Genomic DNA, 20,692 nt, shown 5'->3' with positions numbered 1-20,692 from the left:
ATTTGCGAACCTCCGACGCGTAAATATGTAATTAGCCTGGCGCAATCAGCATTATTTTAATGCGCCAGCACGTGATGGATATGCGCCTTTTCTCTTCCATCTCTTGCGAGGGTGTGTTCGCTATTTTTTAAATGATTTCGCATCGTTGCCAAGCCATTGAGAGACTCCAATGGACGTTTTAGGAAATCAACTGACTTTCTGATTTTAGCTACAGAGATCTTCAAAAAGGAATTCTTGATTCAAGCTATCTATTTATTTCATTTCAAGACACTGATATAATTTATTCAAACTAAATAATAAATTATTATAAAAAAGGTTTAGAATTTTGTTATTCTCAACCCACTCATTTTCACCTTTCTTTGATTTTAAGATTTTACTCCTTGCCTAGCTTTTCCTAGAAAAGAAATCTCTGCTGGCAAACACTTGAAAAAAAACAGTAAAGGAGAGAAAGAACGGTTTCCGGAAAGTACACATCATTAATAATCCTATAGCACAAATAAGTGCGCACGTCTCTTTTTTGGTGCTCCTTTGCGAGCCCCAAAATCTTCCCGAGCGATGATTACCATCACAAAACGACACTTTGTTGGCGAAATCTATTTTTCACCTGAACAAACTCGACAGAAAAAAATGAACACTCGCCTATGCACGCGGCACTCAAATAGACATTAACGCACCGCTTGTTAAGGAAAAATAAATAATAAAAAAATAATTCAAATTTCAGACGTGGACGAGTGCAAAGCGTCCAAGTCGCCGTGCATAAATGCAGCGTCATGCCACAACCTCCCAGGTAGCTACAAATGCCAGTGTCTCGAGGGGTGGACCGGCCGACATTGTGACCACAATATTAATGACTGCGTTGGACAATGCCAGAACGGGGCCACATGCATCGACTTGGTTAACAACTTCCATTGTGCCTGCCTGCCCGGATTCACAGGTCAGTCTTTCACACAAAAACGTGTCCTTCCTTTTTTTTATTTATTTAAATCGGATAGGTCGCCGGAAATTCCTCACAATTATAAAAAATGATTTTCCACATTTTTTTTTTCGTATTTCACTCACGTGCCTAATTTTTTTTTTTTTTTTTTGTCCGGTGCGCAGGCAAGGAATGCGACGTCAACATTAACGAGTGTGAAAGCAACCCCTGCAAGAACGGAGGCGAGTGCAACGACGGAATTGATTCTTTCCGTTGCATTTGTCCCGTGGGTTTTGTGGGCAAGACGTGCGAGGTGGACCACGACCACTGCAATCCCAACCCTTGCAAAAACGACGCACCCTGTCTGGTCAACGCGCAGGAGGAGGGTTACTTTTGTCACTGCCCACAAGGCTGGGAGGGCAAGAACTGCAGCAGCCCTGTCAGCAATTGTAAGTGCACTTAAAATTTATTAGTAATTTATTAATAATGCTATGAAAATTTAATTAATTTAATATTAAATTTTTAACAATTATATTTCACAATTTGCTTATAAATTTTTATTTTTATAATTTTTATTTTATTTTTGTCATTAAAGGGATTTTGTGTAAAATAATAATGTTTATAGTTTTGCGTTTGTATTATATGAAATAAATTTTGTCTACAATTATATAATAATTGCCCTGTCCTATAGTTGGAAAGCTATCATTATAAAAATTATATGTGGAAAATAGTAATCTTCTCAGATGTTTCAATTAATTAAATTAATTTACATTAAAAAATTTCGCAAGTAGGTTATCAGCAAATATTTATCTAAACACCCATCAGCACTGTTCAATACAATTGGTTTATATTTTTGATAATTATAAACTGTCCAAAAAATTATATTTATTTATCAATGCATTTCATGTAGCTCAATTTTAAATTTAAATTGTTTTAGTATTGTTTTTATCATTTACGTAAAAGAAATTTGTCTCACCTTTTGAATTTTGTACTCGAAGTTATATTTCTAGGTTAAAAATTTTTAAAGTTACTTCTAAAAAAAACCCACACATTTATAATATCAACCTAAGTGAACTCAGGAAATAAATAGATACCAAATGATTTGAGATTAACATTAAAAAGAATTTTTCGATTAAATAAGAAACATTTTTGCTTCAGACGTGGACAGTTGCTCGGCGCAATCTTTGTTGTCCAACGGCAGCGCCACAGGCATTTGCGGCCAACATGGCACGTGCGTGGCCCAACCCGGAGGCAACTATTGGTGTCAATGTGACCCTGGCTACACCGGCCAGTTTTGCCACGAGAGTGAGTATAGAGCCCTGATTTATTTCTGGCCGACGTTTCCTTCTCTCTCGCTCGCTCCTAAATCACCTATCGGCCCATCTCATCTCTGGCTAGTTAGTTAGTTAAAGCCGCGCGCGCATTTTTTTCCTCCCGTGCCATTTTATCTCTTCGCTCGTATTTTCTTTCTAACGAGTGCCGAATTCTCTATGTCTGTGCAGACATCAACGACTGCGCGGACAACGTGTGCAAGAACGGCGGTACTTGCGTGGACAAAGTCAACTCGTTCCAGTGCTACTGCCGAGACGGTTGGGAAGGCCAGTTTTGCCAAATTGGTAAGTTGACTTTTCTATTTACTTAATCAGCTACGTAGATATCGACGCTAGCTTAATATTACAAATTATGATTAAATTCCAAAGTATTTTCAGCCATTTTTTATAAATGGGCAGTAAATTTCTTAAACATCACAAAAAAATAAACAGTGAATGCTTTATTTCTTCTTAGCTGAAAGTTAGCTCTTTTAATTTTTTTTTTTCATTTACTTTTATATTTCTTGAGAAAAGTAGCCTTGAAACAATCCTCGCAGACAGGGTTATTTAGACACGCGGGCGGTCTCGGGTACACATTTGATCATTATGAAGCTCATTAACTTGGCGTTGAGAGCAGCAGGAGGGGAGGCGGCTGCATTTTTATCCTTGTTTGTCTTATTTTTCACAAAGTCTTTTCCGCTTGAATGTGCAAAATTCGGTGTGCAAATTTCCGCACTTTTTAGGGATCTACCGGCGCAGATTTTCCCACGTGATTTTTATCTCGCATGTCTGCAACGCTCCACGAAGGGGGCGAAAAAATGCTTTGCTTTCATTTTTTTTTTAATCGCGCGGCCAAGGCGGCCGACAAGACGAACGGAATGATTGCACAAAGTACGGTGGGTGATACCCTTTGATGGTCTTTTGGTCTTTATCAATTCAATCTACTAACAATCTATACGAGGGGGTATCGAGTGTCTCACCTGTACGTTTTTCTAAGATTTCCCCCTGAGCTGCCGTGCCAGGGCAATCAGGCGGACGCTCGGTCTTTATTGAAATTCGAGGCGGAATCGCCGAGATTTTGGGCGAAACGTGTTCGTCCAAATCAATCGAGCCTCGTCGTCTTGGATTTTTGTAATTTAATGAATTTACACCTTGGCTGAAACTCGAGCCGAAACACAAAATGCTCTCGGTGACCGCAAAATCTACACCGACCGCAAGGCGTCATGATGTGCGGTGAGCTTTGGGGTTTTCTCATCATGTGTGCTTCTTTGTTCATTTCCACGCAGATCGCAACGAGTGCGACTCGAATCCGTGTGAGAACGACGGCTTCTGCCAGGACGCCGACGCCGACTTCATCTGCACCTGCCGCAACGGCTGGAAGGGCAAGAGATGCAGCCTGAGGGACAGCCACTGCGACCAGAACACGTGTCTCAACGGCGGCACCTGCAAGGACCTGGGCAACTCCTTCCAATGCCGTTGCCCGCCCGGCTTCGAGGGCAGCGTCTGCCACATAGGTAAGAAAATTAAAATATAATTATTAGATGTTTATTCTTAATTCATAAAAAAAATTACAAAAAATTTATTCATTTTAATCATTTTTATCAATGTAACATTTTTATTTTTAATATTTTTGATTTTTATTTTTGATATTAAATTTATAATTTATACTTTCCAAGTTTCAATCAAAGCGAAACAAATCAAAATTTAACACATAACTCATGACTTCATGAGCAACAATTATCATTCAAAATTATGGATTTCATTATATTCCTGAGGATTTCTCGTTTCTCTGTTGACTGAAGATTAAAAAGAACTTTGAATGTAAAAACTAAGGTTAAATTGGAAATGATTAAATTTTTATCTGTAAAATTGCAAAATTTAACTTTTTTAACCAACATAGAATCATATAATTGTAAAAATTATTTTTAAAGCATAATTTTATTTAAGCTTTAAATTATAATGTAATAAATATGTTCTAGCTATTTAATTTTATTTTTATTATAAAACTTATTTAAACTTATTTTATATTTTAACTATAATACTTTCATAGTTTAGAAGCAAAAAATATTTATAAGACTATATAATTCTCTGATGTACAGAAACTTTCATTTCAAATTATGGAATCATATCTCATGCATCTCATTGATAGAGATTCATAGTAGGCTGAAAATTGTAATCAATTATTTCTTATAAAAAAATCAACTATTTGAGTTAAAAGAAAACAAAACACGATTCAGAAGAAACTGAAAGAAATATAAAGAAGAGCTTCAAAATGTAAGACGAAAAATTTTTTTCCCTGTTATATAATACGTTGGGCTATGTCATGAACCGCAATTAATCAGATCTTTTACCACTCTCAGTTATACTATAATTTAAAAAAATATTTTCCCATTTGTTTTGCAGCCAAATCGCAAGCATGCCAGTCAAATCCATGCAAAAACGGCGCCACGTGCGTCTCGGACGGTCTTGGCTTCTACTGCATCTGCAAAGACGGTTTTGAGGGGCGAACTTGCGAAAAGAACTCGGACGATTGCAATCCGATGCCGTGTCACAACGGCGGCCAGTGCGTGGACGGCGTCAACTGGTACCGTTGCGAGTGCGCCAACGGTTTCACAGGGCCCGACTGCAGAATCAACATCGACGACTGCGCCTCCAGCCCTTGCAAACACGGCGGCACCTGCTTCGACGGCATTGGCACGTTCAAGTGCGATTGTCCGCCTGGACGCCATGGACCACTTTGTGAAAAAGGTAGGGCAAAAGCTCAATTATTTTCTATCTGATTCAATTTTTTTTTGAACATTTAATTTATTAGAACTTGTGAATTTAATTTATTTTGCTTCTCTAATTTACATTTTTTTTAATGTTAAATTTCAATAAAAATAATCATTGTTAAAAAATCGAGTTTTTTTAATGTATTTATACCACTTTTTTTCTCGAAAAATTCAACATTTTTATTTCCCTCTTTTAGGCGATGTCATTTACGAATTGGACTGCTCTTGGCGCGGCCACTTCATCAAACCCAACGTTTCGTGGACCGAAGACTGCAACACATGCACGTGTCTGAACGGCCGCGTGAGTTGCACCAACGTGTGGTGCGGCCCTCGAAACTGCCGCGAGCCGCAACACGCGTGCACCGGGCCTCAGAAGTGCGTCAACGCGCCTCCTGAGAACTGTTTGGCCTCCGAGTGTGAACCGTGGGGCGTGTGCAGACCCATTTCGTACGCCCTGCAGGACCGACCGCCCTCGCCTGACTGCTGGCCAAACCAGGCGGTGCTCAGTTCGCGGTGCGCCCGCCTCAGCCTCTTGCTGGACCGGAGCAAACTGAAGCCGGGCACCTCTGTCGAGGGCATCTGCGGGCAACTGAGGAAGATCGCATCCACCTACCAGACCATCAATGGCGACACCAACCTGCTGGTCATTGTGTGCGAAATGAAGACCGGGTTCAACAACATCATTGAGGTCACAATGGTGAGTGAAACGTTTGGTTTCTTTTTTCAGATTTTTAATAATAAAAATTAGGTCTGTCTGGTTTGCCAAAAATTAAATGACCAAATGAAATTTTCCTTTATATAGTGTAAAATTTCCATAAAAAAATGTATGCAACCAGCTTAGCGTAATAAATGAAAACATTTATTTTTGGACTTTTTCCACTCGTGTATTCATTTTTCTTGCAGTATAGCGGTTATAATAGCAACTTAATTTATTCCTTTCTTCTGATTCATTAATTTTACTTTACTTTGTTTCACTTCATATCTTTAATTTTGTCACGTCATAAAAAAAAAATGTTTGAGATCCAGTTGAGATCCAATTAATGATTACAGCTAATGGTTTGAAATTTTGGAAAAATCAATTTCATTCAAATTTGTTGACATAAAATAGCATGAAAAGCACAAAAACTCGAACAAGACAAATTTTTACATTTTGCAGGTAAATTGATAGCCATTAGTCATTACTTTAGTTTTTGAAATTATCCAAAAACCAATTAGTGTTTTGTAAAAGAAAAGAAAAATGACTTTTAAATAAGAAAAAATTTATAATCCAACAAAATTATTTTAATTTTTTTTAAATACTTAAAAATTTACTATAAAAATCTTTTGAACCCTTTGTCCATAGTCGGCCAACCCGTCTGACCTTTCGTCCGAAGTGCTGGCAGTGACCGAGGGCATCAAACTGCTAAGCGAGTCGATCCGCTACAAACTGACCAACGCCTCCAGCCTCTCGGAGGCCATGCTCGAGGTCAAAGTGGAGACGGTGGTGCACACGAGCGCCCCGGACGGTTCGGCCACCACGGACTGGCTGATCGCGCTGCTCGGCCTGCTCATCGTGGCCATTGTGGTGCTAATCGTGCTGGTCCTCCTGTGGCAGTGCCGGGTCCGCGTGGCGCCCAATTTAGACGCGGGGCCTCCGGAGCACATCGACCTGCGGACAGACCTGGAAAAGTCCAACAACGTCACCTACGAGGAGAATCTGCACCGGTGCGCCATTGTGTCCATCATTGACCCTTCGCCGATCGGCGACCGCGACCGTTTCAGTGCCTCGTGCAGCGCCGGCTGCGGCGGCGACCTGGCCGAAGGGGTGGGAGGGGGTGTGGTGTGCGGGGACGACGGCGCCGAGGCCATCGACCCCAACGTGTCGAACAATCTCAACTTTGTGAAGGCGTCGAGCGCGCGGATATCGAACCAGCTGTTCAAACCGCAGAACCCCGACGTGAGCAAAAACAAGTCGCCGGTGAACATGATGGCGCACAAAGACTTCAACAAGCCCATCAACCTGCGGGTGCTGCCGATCCAGAGGAACGTGCAGTCGCCCGCCGACAGACAGCCGCACCAACAGCAGGACGTTTTGACTGTTATTGTGTGAGAGAGAAAGACAAAGCTGGCGCTTGTTGTTGTTGATTTAGTTTTAGCAGCTCTATTTTCCAGTGAGACGGAAGTGCTTCCGTCGAGATCGATGAATTTATTAAACAAAAAGTGTGATAGCGTTTAAGAAAATTGCCATCTAATGTTAATTTTAAATTTATTTAAAATGAAAAATTGAAAAACAGACAGAGAATTATTACGATTATTAATATTATTTTAAAACTGTGACATGTTCCTTAGTTAGTCCAGTGCCTGTTTTTTCTATATAATATTGTAGAAGAAATCGATTAAATGTAATAATATATATATATGAAATTCGAATTGATTGACGCAAATTCGAAAGGACTGGAGCTTTTTTAATGAGAGATGTATAAATTTTTTTAATTAATATATTTAAAAGTTGTGACTTGAGAAACAGGATCTTTATATATTGCGCCAGATATTGAAAATGTGGCCTTTTATATTTATATTGTGCGGCGAAAATGTGCGAGATGATGTTTGTAAGAGAGAGAGAGAGAGAGCTTTTGTATAGAAAGAAGGGATTCAAAGTATGCTATAACTACATAAAATGCTTCATTTGTGAGGTGCTGTCTGAAAAATTCAAAGTTCGCAAGAACCAAACACATTCAATAATGTTTTACTAGTGCTGGAGCAGTGATTTTCATATATTTGTGTATACAGATTTGTACTTAAAGATGACGAAATTAATTTTATTTCTTGTAATAAAGTCGAGAGTTCATTAAAGATAATAGCTGTAGAAAAATCTATGACTTTTATTATAAAAACACAATCTTTGAAAATATAAAGAAAAGCAAGATTGTTATTATCATCAAAACAATGAATCATGTTGTAGAGATAAAATGTATTGGCAAAAGCAATATGCATGCAGTTTTGAAGTAAACAGAATGATAACAAAATATTGTTTTGAACATTTACTTTTTTACATTTTTAAAGCATTTATCAATAAAAATATTTAATGATATCAATAGTTTTTAAATATTGATTTTGAATTTGAAGTTACAATGTTTTATAATCAAGCAATATTTACTTTTATCTCACTCGTTGCATCCGGTTGATTAAACTATAAACTTTCAATTATTCTCTTACCATACTTATTGTAAGTATAGTAAATTCAGTTAATATTTTGTTATAATTTTACTGACTAAAAAGAACCAGATTTAAATCTGAGAGAAAAATTTTAATTAATTTATCATAATTATAATAAATGAACCATGGAAAAAAAGAGCAGAAAATAATTGGCTTTGCAAAAAGTTTTGCAACCCATAAAACAAAATTATGAAAAAAAGGATTTTATCTTATAATAAATGCTGGCGGCGTGGAGATAATTAGCTATTTTATGGTTTATTTTAAGACTCTCGGACGTTAGCACGTCACTTTGATTGAAACAATACCTTATAGGGATAAAAGCTCAGCATAAAAAGCTGTAATGCTCAGCATTTGATTGTCTTTATTATTATTTTTTTCATCTCGTCAAGTTTCCGTACGATTTCAAAGTCAGATTACATCTAATATCCAATTAATCACTCAATTTGCCATCTAATTACAGAATCAACGTCTCAATATCATAAACCGTCAGGCCGCATTAGCGGAAAAAGGCGAGTAGCGTTTTGTCCTCGCCTGCAGGCTTATGGACCAGCATCTCTCTTAACTCTGTTATACATTTCATATATGTATATTTTGGCTCCATCAGTGGCGAGAGAGCATCAGCATAAGTGGCAATTTGGGGAACAGGATTATTATGACACTCGCACCGAAACGAGCATTTTTACGAGAGCAATGCTGGAAACCCACGCGAGGTAACCGGCTGCTGCTCGCGTTTAAAGAACATTTTCTCACGACCACTCGAGTGGACCTTTCGCGAGCGAGAGTGCAATCGCGCAATCGGACGGGTTATATCTTGCCTTTGCTTTATTTAGAACCGATGCTCTCTAAAAATTACAATGGACACGCAACCCGACACACGTAATTATTATGTATTTGTACATAATACGAGCCTAATATCATCTCTCTGTAAGGCCGTTTTCATTTTCAACACGCGGGCACACCTGGGCGTGCATGCGAAAATCGCTCGCGAGAATATTAATGAGGAAAACAGTTTAAATGTGTAACAAACGCAACCGGCACACCGGTTTGAGAGACCTGTCGAGAGCGCATCAGTTGCGTGGGGCCTTGCTGATAATTTTGAGAAAATTGGGGCTGTAAAAGATGATTATTGAATTGATATAGAGGTCACGATTTTTTTACTGCCTTCCCGCTTGACCAGGTGCATCTTTTGCAGTGTAATTGCATTTATATGGCACCTTTTTGCTATGGTTTATTGCTTATCATCCAATTTGATTTTCTATCTTGTATTTTCAATTTGTTCGAGTAAAAATATAATATATTATTTTAAGTACATTAAATTTTTTATTTAATTTAAATTTGTGATCCATCAATTATTTAATTTACATCGATAGTTTTAAAAATTTCAACGTTTTTGATTTTATGGTGCAGAGAAGCAGATTGTAATATTTTATGCTCAAAAAATTTATAAAAACAATTAAAACTAAAAATATTTAATTTTATAGCTAAAAAGTTCACTATCACGTTTCCTACAAGTACAAGTATCTGACAAGTATTCATTTTTCAAGTTTTGATAATTTTGATCGAAGATGAAGTTTGGTAGTTGAATAGTTGATTATTAATATACATATTTAAAAATCTTTTGAAGGTTATTTATTTATTGAATAAATTAAGCATTAATTATGAAGCAATTCTAATTGATGCCTTAAAGACGTTTTATCGCTTTCTTACATCTACAATTTAATTTCATATATCTTCTTCAGTCATAATTTTATTTCATAGTACTAAAATATTCATTAATTAGCGCGAATATTTTATCAGCATTATTAAACCATATTTATTATCATGTGAATTAAGTTAAGAAGTAAACAAAAACTGATTCTGGTTAAATAATCGGTGTTTATGTTAAGTCATCTTCCATGTTTCATCGTGTAGAGAATTAATTTTGGTAGCCTAGACGTTTCCAGCAGCGCGGCGAACAAGGAAATCAAAGGTGCGCGCATGTAATTAAACGCGTTGGTGGCTATTACAAGGGTGTTTCCACTGTTCGGCGGCCACAATAATAGAAATCGAGCACATTTCTGGTGGCCGACTGGAGCAGCAGGAGCTTCTACCTGCTTACAAGGGTCCGCGGCGCGCCACGGGGGTCCTTTCAAATTCATGCACACAGATTTACAGCCCAGGGGTTTGTTGAACCAGACAGCTTCTTTTTCATTTTCCATTGTTGTCGCTGGTGGAAAAATAGAAAGAGGTTCTTTTGAAGTGGTCTCAGGACCTTTCGTTTTAGCATAAAATTTCTTCTTTTGCTGCGCTCTGGACATGTTCAAACGTGCAGTGCAGCGTATGTTTTCATTTTCTGACCACAGGTATATAAAGGTTTGGGGGGATTTTTATACATTTCGCCTTCCTTTCCCAGGCTCCTCCACCTGTCATTCAAAATGCAGATCAAACGCGGCGGAATGAGTCGGGCGACGTTTTTACAACTCAAGAATATGTGGAAGGCCTAATCAATGGTCAAGCGTGCGTGCAAGGATTATTGTCCCTGCAGTGGATGGCAATTTTTATTTACCTGTGCGCACTTTTCGCCAGTCTTTCCCACACATTCCTCCCCTTCCAAGAAAGATATTTTCACGCTTACCCTTCTTTATAATATTTGTATTTTCAAGACGTGCGCATCTTTTTCTATTCATTGTTGAGTACCCTACCCTAGGATAATAAAATAAAGGCAACAAAATGAAAACAATTTTTTGGAAAAGAGAGCAGGAAGTGTGCAATAAATCTGTCTTACAGAATATCTTTTAACAATCTTGCAGTGGGACTCATTATCACCTCACAAAATCTCTTTAACTTTTTGGCTCAAACATACAAAAAAAGAAAAAATTGTAGGAGCACTGAATTTGAAAAATAAAATTTAATGATAGGCAGAATAATTTTTGATTTATTAATATTTCATTTTTATTAAATTTTGCGTACAAAAGTTCTTTAATTTAAGCACCTTACTTTTAAGTATACCTCACAGAAATATAGAATAAAAAGTGATACAAAGTATTACAGCCTCTGATAATTTGATCATTTTCTCTGTCGTTCACTCTTTTGCTTCACAAGTGTTTGAATTCCTAGATGGATTATAAATAGATTTACATATCATCCGTTGATGCCAGATGCTAAAGTAGCCTTGGTAAAATGCCATTTACGCGACAAATAGCCATTGAGATCTTCATCTTCGACAATCAACACGCTCTTTGCTTAACAATAAAATTACTGCTATTTCTATGCTTTTAAACTTTCAGCATTTCCGATCAATTTCAAAGTACATTTGAGCTTGCATTCAACTCTAGTAAATATTTCCACAGAATATATTTGCATCACGAATGCAAGATTTGTGCTTTTGTTCTCTACGGAGATTTTCAAACTTGCAAGGTGACAGACTTAACATTATATTTTTTTGGTTTTTCAAGCAGTCACACCTTTTTTTATAATCTTGGCAGCGTGAAAGATTGGTTGACTATCCTTAAGTTATAATATCCATCAGACCACAAGGTCCACGAAAATAGTGTCATTTTGGTAAAAGGCAACATGATTGTCTTCAACACAGCTCAGCAGTAAAAATACTCCATTATAGGAACTTTGCATTAAACCTATCTTTTTTCTAGTTGACTTGGCAACAAGTTTCCATTATTTACAAAATAAATTATGGTTCCACTTGATGCACATCAAGGAGATGCGACAGAGAGCTGGTCCGACTCTGGCCGAGAGTCCGGACATTTCTCGCCCTGTCCGCTTGGAGAGTTTTGCTGCCACTCGCTCTCTGGGTCGGAGAAGATGTTTGTGTTGTCTTCCAGAATTGAGTTGAGCAACGAATCCTCAGAGCCTGCAATACTGAGCCGGTCGTCTTCGCATTGCTCTGGAAATTTTTGAAAGATCAATTTAGAGCCGTAAAATCGAAACAGCGATAAATATGGCAAGTAATTGAAATTGTAAATCTGTATTAACTGATTTTACTATTTTCTAAATTTCTACTGCTTATCTAAGACATTATCAAATGCAAACATCTGACAACATAAATTTTAACTCTAATAGCAATTTTTAATAAATACCAAACTGCATAAGTTTTAATACTCCAATCCTAGAAGTGTCAAAACTTACTTTTTAATTTACATTGCTTCTTTGTTTCAGTCAAAGATAGGAAAAACGTGGAGATTAGACTGCACCAAGTATACGCAGTCTTGTTAAAAAATAAATTGAGAACAAAATTCACAAATCAACACATTAAATCCTATCTAACACCAATTTTTTTGTAATGCAACTTACCATCCCATGAGGTGCTGTTGAGCCAGTCCCTGTCGTCATACTCGAGGTTCAGGTTGGTGTTCCTCTCATCAGGGTCCAGCAAACCGGCTGTGTCAGCATCAGTGACGTCAAAGATTTCGGTGACTTTGACTTTGTTGTTTTCGTCGAGGTAGTAAAAGGCCATCAGAGCATCGTTGTGGGCAGTCACTTGTAAAATGTGGTCGAAAGTGTCCTCAGCAATTGCGTTGGTTTCACATTGGTTGTTGATGATGCTAATGCTGGATGAGCGGCGCGACGCTTGGCCGAGCATCTTGTTTTGGAACTTGAGAGCCGAGGGTTGGTCAACGGGGAGCTCTCTGTGAGGCAAAATCTTTGCTTAGTCAGGAATTAATTATTCATAAAATTAAACTTACTGCTCCTCCAGATTGAGAGTAAAGTTGAAGTTCATTTGGTTTTGAACTGGTGCAGGAACATCGGCACTCGATTCAATGTCATATTTGGCTGTTGCAGAAATTTCATGTATAAGCAAATCTTTTAATAAAAATGCAATCACTTACTCCCTCTGTATTCAGTGATGGCAAGGTTGCAAGAGATTTTGGCTGTCAGCTGTTCTCTCTTGTTGTTCACACTGCTAATGAGTGTCGCCAAATTCTCCATTAAATATTGACTTAGTTGTCTCAGGTTGCTTCCAATGTGGGGAGCGCTACTCAGGAACCTGAAATTGAAGCAGTAATTTAGAGTGATGTTTTCAATTTAAAACAAAGACACAATAATTAAAAAACGAAAAAAAGCCTGCAGATTTGAGACAATCAAACAGAAAGCAAGAAGACAAAAGCTTGTGCTCATTTGAATCGGAGGACAAAAAACATTAATTAATTTGGTTTATTCTTAATTTTTATAACCGGCAATGCATTTATACTTTCTTATCTATTACAGGTTTAAAAAAATAGTGAATGTCTTTGGCACAAGCCCAGTCTTCTCACCTCCTCCTCTTGTGTTTGTGGCAGTGACCCCGTCCAAAGACCTCAGGGTCTCCCCAGCAGCTAACTTTAGTGAATCTATCCCCCAAATTGTTAGCTGCGCAAAAGCTCATTATCCACCCATGATTGGAATTTGCGAAAGGGCTGTGCATGCATTTACAGTTTTAGTTATGTTTTTTCTTAGCACTAACAGCGTGATAAAAATATTGACTCTGCTCACTTTGTAAACGTGGCGTAGACAATGTCTGCAGGAAGGACACAAGGAAGGCTCAGCACAGAGAGCAGTTTCATGCCTCTGTGTTTGAAGATCCAGTTGACCAGCCCCTTGTTGGCAGTATCAATTGCTTCTTGGAAGATTGTCATCACAGTCTCCGGAAGATCTGCCACCATAGATTCCTGTAATTTTATTTTTTGTTAAAAGAATGTTTAATTTCAAAGATGCATGTTATATAATAATTGTTACGATTGTTACAACATATGACCGCTTTTTTCAAAATTTTCCGATAAGGCAACAAGTAATTTAAAATAACGAGAAAAAGATTAAAGTACAGATAGTGATCACTAACTGAAGGTCTCACTTAAATTTTTAAGATTGTCCTTATGAAGTACCTTGAAAAAGGAAAATTTCATCATCCCCAGAAAAGAGCAATGGACTTTAACACTTTTAAAGGTATTACCAAGCAGATAAAGTATCAGTGGACTCTGGTCAAGTAAAACAAAGCTTTTGCTTCTTTTGTTGATGAAAAATAATTGAAAGTGAGCATGTGATAAGAAAAGTTAAAAGGTCCGTTCATTTTGTGCTTGACTTGATTTAAACTTAACTGCCCACTCTTGAAATTAAACTGAAATTTTGTTAAATTTGATAATTATCTCTTTTAAATTTTCAATGCCAGATATCGAGGTTATTGTCAATCTATTTGATTACTTCGTAATTACCTGTCTCTGAATTTTACACTCTCTGCACTGCGGATCGTAATCAAAGCATGACTCGTCCAACGCCTCGGAGACAGTAAAAGTCGATTGGACAGCTAGACAACGCGTGCAGTTGATAAGATTGTTCCTGTGCAAAAAGCGAAGAGCGTCGTCGAAGCCCTGCTTGCACATGTCGGACAAAATCTGCAACGAGATGTGTTTGGTTTTAATTACTGAGCAAAACAACAGCCGGAGAGATTTATTACCTCGGGGTTAGGAGGGAAGAGAATGCGGGCGAACCTGTAGATGTTCTGCCTTGACAGCTCAATGCTTGTGTTGGCCAGGTTGACCTGTGGCGATCAGAGATAAATTAATTTCACCATCACGAGCGTGCAAACGAACGATAAGAAAAAGAACAAAGGAAAGTAATTGCATGCTATTCTTTTTTAAGAAGATGAGTCTGTTACCAGCCAGCACCAATTTAAATCGCCCTCTTGTTATGTGGTTTTTTTGTTAATGTATCATATTTCTATTATTCTTAAAATTTTCAGACTTGAATACAATGGCGAGGCGCCTGATAGTGATCTCAAGTCGGGGGATTTTCTCCCTTTGTCTTGAGCTCACAACTCGTGTAACGTGTTTTTGGCTGATTGACAAACCAATCTGATAAAAGGCTGAAAAAAAAATGAGTGCCGCATGCATACCTGGAGAACATTGTAAGAGTCGTCGCGAGGGCAAATGTCACTCTCGCCACAGAAGGGACTGACAGTGACCGTATTCTCATCGAGAATAGGCAGGTTGTCACTGTAGCAGCCGTCAATGTAACGGACACCGTGGAAACGGGGTGGAACCCACCCCGAAAAAATCGGAATGAAGGCCGAGCTGAGAAGGGCCTAAGAGAATCAACAAACACCGAGAAGAGAGTTAGAAAGGAGAAGGAAGAAATAGTTCAGACACATTAATTCATGCAAAAAGAGACGAGTCTTGTATTTTTATAGAGGGCATGCGAAGGGGTGAGACGTGTTGGAAAGATAAGAAGTCGATTGAGGTTGGAGGGAGGCTCACGTGTAGCAACTGGTAGGAGGGGTCTCGGGGGCAAATGTCGCTTTCTCCGCAGAACGGGCTGACGGTGATGGTGTGCTCGTCCAGCGTGGGCAAATTGTTGCTCAGTCCCCCGTCCATGTAGCGCACACCGTGCAGCCGGGGTGGCAGAAACCCCGAAAAGAGGGGGATAAAGGAACTGGCAAAAATCGCCTTGGCGCGGAAAATACTTTTTGTACTTTTATTATGTTACAGAATTTAAATCGATTGGACTTCTTAAGTGGTCTCAATTGCAGGAGTTTGATTTTTAATTAATTGGTTTTTTTAATTGAGTTTTAATTACCTGGAGAAGGTCCTCCTTGCTGTTGAACTCGGAGACGATCACGTTTTTGCCGTCATAAACTCTGGTCAGTGAAATGTGCAGCTTGCCGCTGACTCTTTCGTGGCAATCGTCAGGCAGAACCTGCGATCAAAAATGATTAAAGTTAACCTTCGTGCTCAACTAAATCATTTGAGACGGATTCGTGACCGGTCAAATCTCTTTGAAAATCCGTGCAAATGAAAAAAAAATTCAATTATATACCTTTGCTAGCCCTTCGAGGAGAATGTTCTGCACGTTGAACGATGGGCTAAAGGGGCCCAAAGTTTTACCTCTGGCCTCAGACACGACCCTCAAAACGTCACTTGTGATTTCGCCTGCAAACAAACAAACAAACCTCATTAAATATTAAATTAACTGGCGTACAGAAATAGCAGATTAGAGACGGCCAATGTCACGACTTCCTTAAAAAACGTACATTACTATGTACATGTCATTACTCATTACGCGCAACAAGTGCATAGCAACTCCGCGACACGAAAACGTGTTTGACCGCCAGCGCCCTTAAAAGAACGCATCATCTGTTTGAATTGCGCCCGAGCTGGCCAAATAAAGCAGTGGCGTCCCATGATGGATTTATACCAATCAACAACCTGTTTCTATTATCCAATAACCTATAATACAGGTTAATAAGTAGAAAAATTTAATAAAATTTAAATTATTTTCTTCTTAAAATTTCTGGCAGAGATTTGCAAAATTGCCAGTTTTTTTTATAAAAAATATTCAATTAAACTAAAAAATTTGACGCTTGGCCAACTTGTCTGGCTTAGTCTGCCCCTGAAATGATGTGTTTTGAGCGACAGCCAAGGCTCGTATACGCTGCAAGTCACGCGGGCACTTGTGAGGATTCGAATGCTTTTGTATATTATTGATGCAGCCCGGCACGTGCACTTTCACCTGCGCCGCAAATTGTATTAACCGCGAAACTCTAACCCCTTTTTAGCACGTTCCATTCAACAACTGGTTCCATTGACACGTCTTACAAAACTTGCAACGTACAAAAATATATAAAACTTTAACTCCAAAATTCTGTGAGTTTCAGGGAATCGAAATTGGTGCAAAGGTGATTGAACCGTTGACACATCTCGCGAGAAATTGATAAGCCCGTGAGTCACTCGAGTCATTTTTACTCTGCAGTGACCATTAGTGACCTCAGCCAGCTGGTTGGTCTCTCTCGTAAACTCCCTGCCGAGCAAAAAACGCATTTAATCCACTCGCATGCAGCCTCTTATCTGGCGCAATAAAATATACGCTCGACGGGCGATTTCTGCGTCATGTTTACCATAATAAAAGCAGCGATTGCTCATCGCACTCTTGATGTGGATCAGACACCGAGCCTTTCCGCGGTCAAGAAAATTGACTTTATATTTTTCAGACGCGCCGAGAGAGCATTCCGAACTCGCGCTATCTCTTTCTCGGATTTATTACTTATTGGCTGAAATGTAATAAATGTAAATACGCAGTAACTGCAGCAAACACGCGATTACTTCGGAAAACGTGACCGGCGTGATTTTTCCCTATTTACTGCGCGCCAATTAGCGACAGCGCATCTTTGCGATCGGGAAACAATCCGTTGCAAATAACGGTGCACTTTTTTAATCTGCTGCTGTCTGTCATTGGCGTCATTCAATTGCATTGTAAATATTTTGCAGAAATTTATCCATGAATGATTCGTCATCATCAATTGTGCGTCTTGACATTGAGATGTTCTTTTTGATAAAAAAAAAAAAAACTGCAATAGCTTAGAAAACTTATTGACATGTGAAGTTGAAATGAAATATTATAAAAAAAAAAATTATTAAAGGTTTTTACTATATAAAAATACTAAAAAATACAATAATTAAAATATTGATATGGTAAATATGATATTATGTTAAAAAAAATATTCAAATTATATGATATTTAAAAGATAGTATGGTTTAAATGATTCAGACGAATGAATTTATACGTATTTAATTATTCAAGGATATTAAATAGAGAGTTCATTGCTATTTCAATATGCATAATTTCTTAATATTGCTTAAAATCAAAATAAATAAATATTTATTATAACTCATCATCGTTTACTGTAAGAACATAAATTAATGATAAATCAATGTATTTTTTATATTTTTAATATATATTTGATAAATAGATTTAAAAAACATCGCTTTTAATTTAAATTTGTTTTAAATCAGCATTGGTTGAATGGTTTGGCTTTGCAATTTTCAGTTTGCATAAAGCTGAAAGTCCAGTTCTTGGAATGTGACCGACTCTGCGTGACGTAGGATATTTAAATTTTGATTAAACTCTCAGCATTTGAAAACGAGCACTTAATTGCTTGCCTCGGCAGAGGCATCGCTCTTCAAACATGCGGACGTGCCGAGAGAGAGAATTTGTCAGTTTGCCAAGAGGGCCCGTCTCTAAGTCACCACAAACATTTGATCAGCTTGACCTGAGATGTCAAAAATAAAGTCTCGGCTGCGAGATAAAGCGTATCCATGCTTCATTGAGAAAAACAACGTCCGACAGCGTTGGAGAACACGTGCCGATTCTTTCGCCGTTTCAGGTGTGAAATCTGGCATGAAAACAAAGTCCGCGCAGATTAGATGAGGATCTTTGAACCGCTAGAACGTTATTAATAATTGTTGCGATCGAGAAAAAGCACGCAATAACCCGGCCCAGTTTATTTTATCAAAGAAAAGGGAATAAACTCTTATGTGATGGGCGTGGGGAATTATCAGAAACAATAGTTAGATAATTTACATTATCTGTACCGATTTTCATCAAAACCAGAGGTTTGATTGAAATGTTTGATAAAAAAAATATTTCAAAATTTACCATTTTAATTAAAATTGACATTTATTTTAAATTTTGTAAGAACTAAAACCGTTTAAGCGCAGCTGCTATAATTAGAGGAGATCAAATTGCTAGTGCAGCATTATAGCCTCCAGTTTGTTGAAGTTGTTGCCGAGTGGCTCGCTGGTTGCATAACTAGATATCCTTCAGAGTTTCTGCACGCATTTCTGCCAGTGTGCAAAGCAGCCGAGTCAGGAAATAAAGTGCAGAGCCACGAACTCGCCGAGATCAGCGCAACTTTTTACAATGTGCATAACTCTTTGAATCTAAAAAAGGACGAGAATAATCATCACTAGCAAGAACAAGTGGTCGGTGGATCACGTGGTCATTTTAATAAACCACAAGACAGAATCGTCTGGAGGTTTTTGTTTCCAAAAAAATATGTGTCTCTGGAACTGATTGGAGCGTCACGAGAGTCTGCGGCTGCTGCGGAAGGGCAACCTTGACCTACATGGTGCAACTCAATCGCGCCTTAACTCTTTCTCATCGCTAAACAAATAATGCAGCGCGCGCCTCCGAATGCAGTTCCTTGTTTGGGCGGGATATAGTCTCGAACGGACGAATCAATGAAGGAACGAGCAGAGGCACGACGCAGTTTTCGGCGTCGGTGAAAGTGCAATTTTGAAATTTTACAACCAAGACTGGCGCAATTATTGGAAAACGGTTTTGTGACGTAAATAAAAGTATCTTTTAATAGCAAAATTCTTCGGACGTAACAAAATTATAAAACCATAGGTTGGCTAACAAGTCATTTTGCGGTCGTAATAATTTAATAATGCAATCTATTTATTAAAAAAAAAATACAAATAAGAACTACAGTTTATTAAAAGATATTCAAATTAAATAATAAAATATTCAGAAAGTTACCAATTTTTTATTAGTCATTTTGCTATTATGTTAACGGCTTTAAATTGTAGGTTTTTACAATATTTAAGTTGCGACAATTTTACTGGAAAGTCCATCAGTTATGAAACTCTGTTCTTTCAGATAACAAGATTGCTAATCAAAATGCACGCAAAAGAGAACCTTTAGTATTACATCAAGAGGCTTGATTACTGTGCAGTTTTCGCCAATGGAAAACATTCATAATGCACCTGTGACGCACAGAAATTTTCTTTAACTTGATAGTTCCTTTGAATTTCGCCTCAAGTTTCAACCTTGAGCTTGGATAACAAAAGCTTTGAAGGTCAAAGTTGTACGTTCCAGGACAAATCAGTCACAATCTTAATGATTTTAACGTTGATTTAAAGAAATTAATATCAATAATAAAATAAAATATATAAAAAAGATTCAATTAATTTAAATATTTAATTTATTAATATTTTGTAAAATTGAAATAGATAATAAAATAATTTAAAGTATTTAATCAAATATATAATATTTTGTGAAATTAAAATAAGTAAAAAAATATAAATAATTAATAAAATGTTTTAATACCAAAAATCAAGAGACGATTTAAACAGCGTTTTTTTTAAATGCAATTTCTTTCTAAACATCTTCATTGACCTCGAAATTACGCCTATGTAATTTAGCACTGATAATTTTCAAAAATTTAATCAAACTGAATTTAAATAAAACATGAATTGAACAATTATTATTAATTATTCTTACCAAGGGGCACGTCGCAGAGGAGGCAGCAACCGGCGATGGCGCCAGCAGAGGCGCCGGAGATTTTGTTGAGCAGCAGGTGGGGTGCATATTTCTTCAAACAGGCTGCAACCCCGACGTGGTAGATGCCGAGGAAGCCGCAGCCAGCGAACGACAGATTCATTGTTGGTGCGCGTTGCTTCCTTCCAACTGTTTTTGGTTTAATTTGCTCCAACTGGACGGGGCGGATCGAGAGTTGTGTTGCAGGAGTCGAACCGCGCACTGCCGAGGACGGAGCCAAACTGTGGGTGCGGGTGGCCGATCGCCGAATATCAATCAAGCTGATAATGAAGTAATCGAGTGACCAGCACTCGACAACAACATAGCCAGCTGACGTTTCGCACTCGACTAGGGACGCGAGCGCGACGCAATTGGCTCGAGATAGTGGTGTGGTTCGTAGCTCCACCTCTCGCCGCGGGCGCCAACGCACGAAAACACGC

The 20,692-nt window shown here is 38.1% G+C and overlaps 2 protein-coding genes across 6 annotated transcripts in view; one reads left to right on the top strand and one right to left on the bottom strand.

Moving 5' to 3' along the window:
* Positions 1-7,862, top strand: part of LOC132200101 (protein jagged-1b) — a 51,352-nt gene extending 43,490 nt beyond the window's left edge. For both annotated transcript variants that reach the window (XM_059625304.1, XM_059625303.1), the window contains exons 9-16: positions 722-934; positions 1,099-1,362; positions 2,072-2,218; positions 2,416-2,529; positions 3,510-3,737; positions 4,627-4,971; positions 5,192-5,691; positions 6,337-7,862. In XM_059625304.1, the coding sequence (XP_059481287.1) occupies positions 722-934; positions 1,099-1,362; positions 2,072-2,218; positions 2,416-2,529; positions 3,510-3,737; positions 4,627-4,971; positions 5,192-5,691; positions 6,337-7,083 (2,558 nt within the window). In that variant the 3' untranslated portion in view covers positions 7,084-7,862. The remainder of the gene's footprint in view (positions 1-721; positions 935-1,098; positions 1,363-2,071; positions 2,219-2,415; positions 2,530-3,509; positions 3,738-4,626; positions 4,972-5,191; positions 5,692-6,336) is intronic.
* A 3,223-nt stretch (positions 7,863-11,085) lies between these two features.
* LOC132200889 (1-acylglycerol-3-phosphate O-acyltransferase Pnpla3-like) lies at positions 11,086-20,606 on the bottom strand. 4 transcript variants are annotated; one of them, XM_059626659.1, is made up of 12 exons: positions 20,217-20,606; positions 15,972-16,084; positions 15,732-15,851; positions 15,413-15,601; positions 14,614-14,697; positions 14,372-14,551; positions 13,656-13,831; positions 13,439-13,579; positions 13,013-13,170; positions 12,869-12,956; positions 12,477-12,811; positions 11,086-12,069 (listed from the first exon to the last, which is right to left on the bottom strand). In XM_059626659.1, exons 1-12 carry the CDS (start codon positions 20,374-20,376, stop codon positions 11,879-11,881), a joined length of 1,935 nt encoding a protein of 644 aa, XP_059482642.1. In that variant the 5' UTR covers positions 20,377-20,606; the 3' UTR covers positions 11,086-11,878. The 4 variants fall into 4 exon arrangements, with proteins under 4 accessions (XP_059482642.1, XP_059482641.1, XP_059482644.1 ...); XM_059626658.1 differs by lacking the exon at positions 15,413-15,601 and adding an exon at positions 15,052-15,240; XM_059626661.1 differs by lacking the exons at positions 15,413-15,601; positions 20,217-20,606 and adding exons at positions 15,052-15,240; positions 16,186-16,204 and having other exon boundaries at positions 15,972-16,104.
* Positions 20,607-20,692: the final 86 nt, after the last annotated feature.

This window comes from Neocloeon triangulifer, unplaced genomic scaffold (assembly GCF_031216515.1).
Source record: "Neocloeon triangulifer isolate White Clay Creek 2 clone unplaced genomic scaffold, ASM3121651v1 ptg000014l, whole genome shotgun sequence".
Lineage (NCBI taxonomy): Eukaryota > Metazoa > Arthropoda > Insecta > Ephemeroptera > Baetidae > Neocloeon > Neocloeon triangulifer.
Note: the sequence above shows the minus strand (reverse complement) of the source record. Positions and strands in the feature narration are given on the sequence as shown.

Bases quoted from the DNA above. Each gene is read 5' to 3' on its own strand.
- LOC132200889 (XM_059626659.1), bottom strand. From the start codon at position 20,376: ATGAATCTGTCGTTCGCTGGCTGCGGCTTCCTCGGCATCTACCACGTC. The intron at 13,580-13,655 runs GTGAGCAGAGTC...ATGCATGCACAG, and splicing joins GTCTACGCCACGTTTACAAA to CCCTTTCGCAAATTCCAATC. The intron at 12,812-12,868 runs GTAAGTTTAATT...TTTGCCTCACAG, and splicing joins ACTCTCAATCTGGAGGAGCA to AGAGCTCCCCGTTGACCAAC.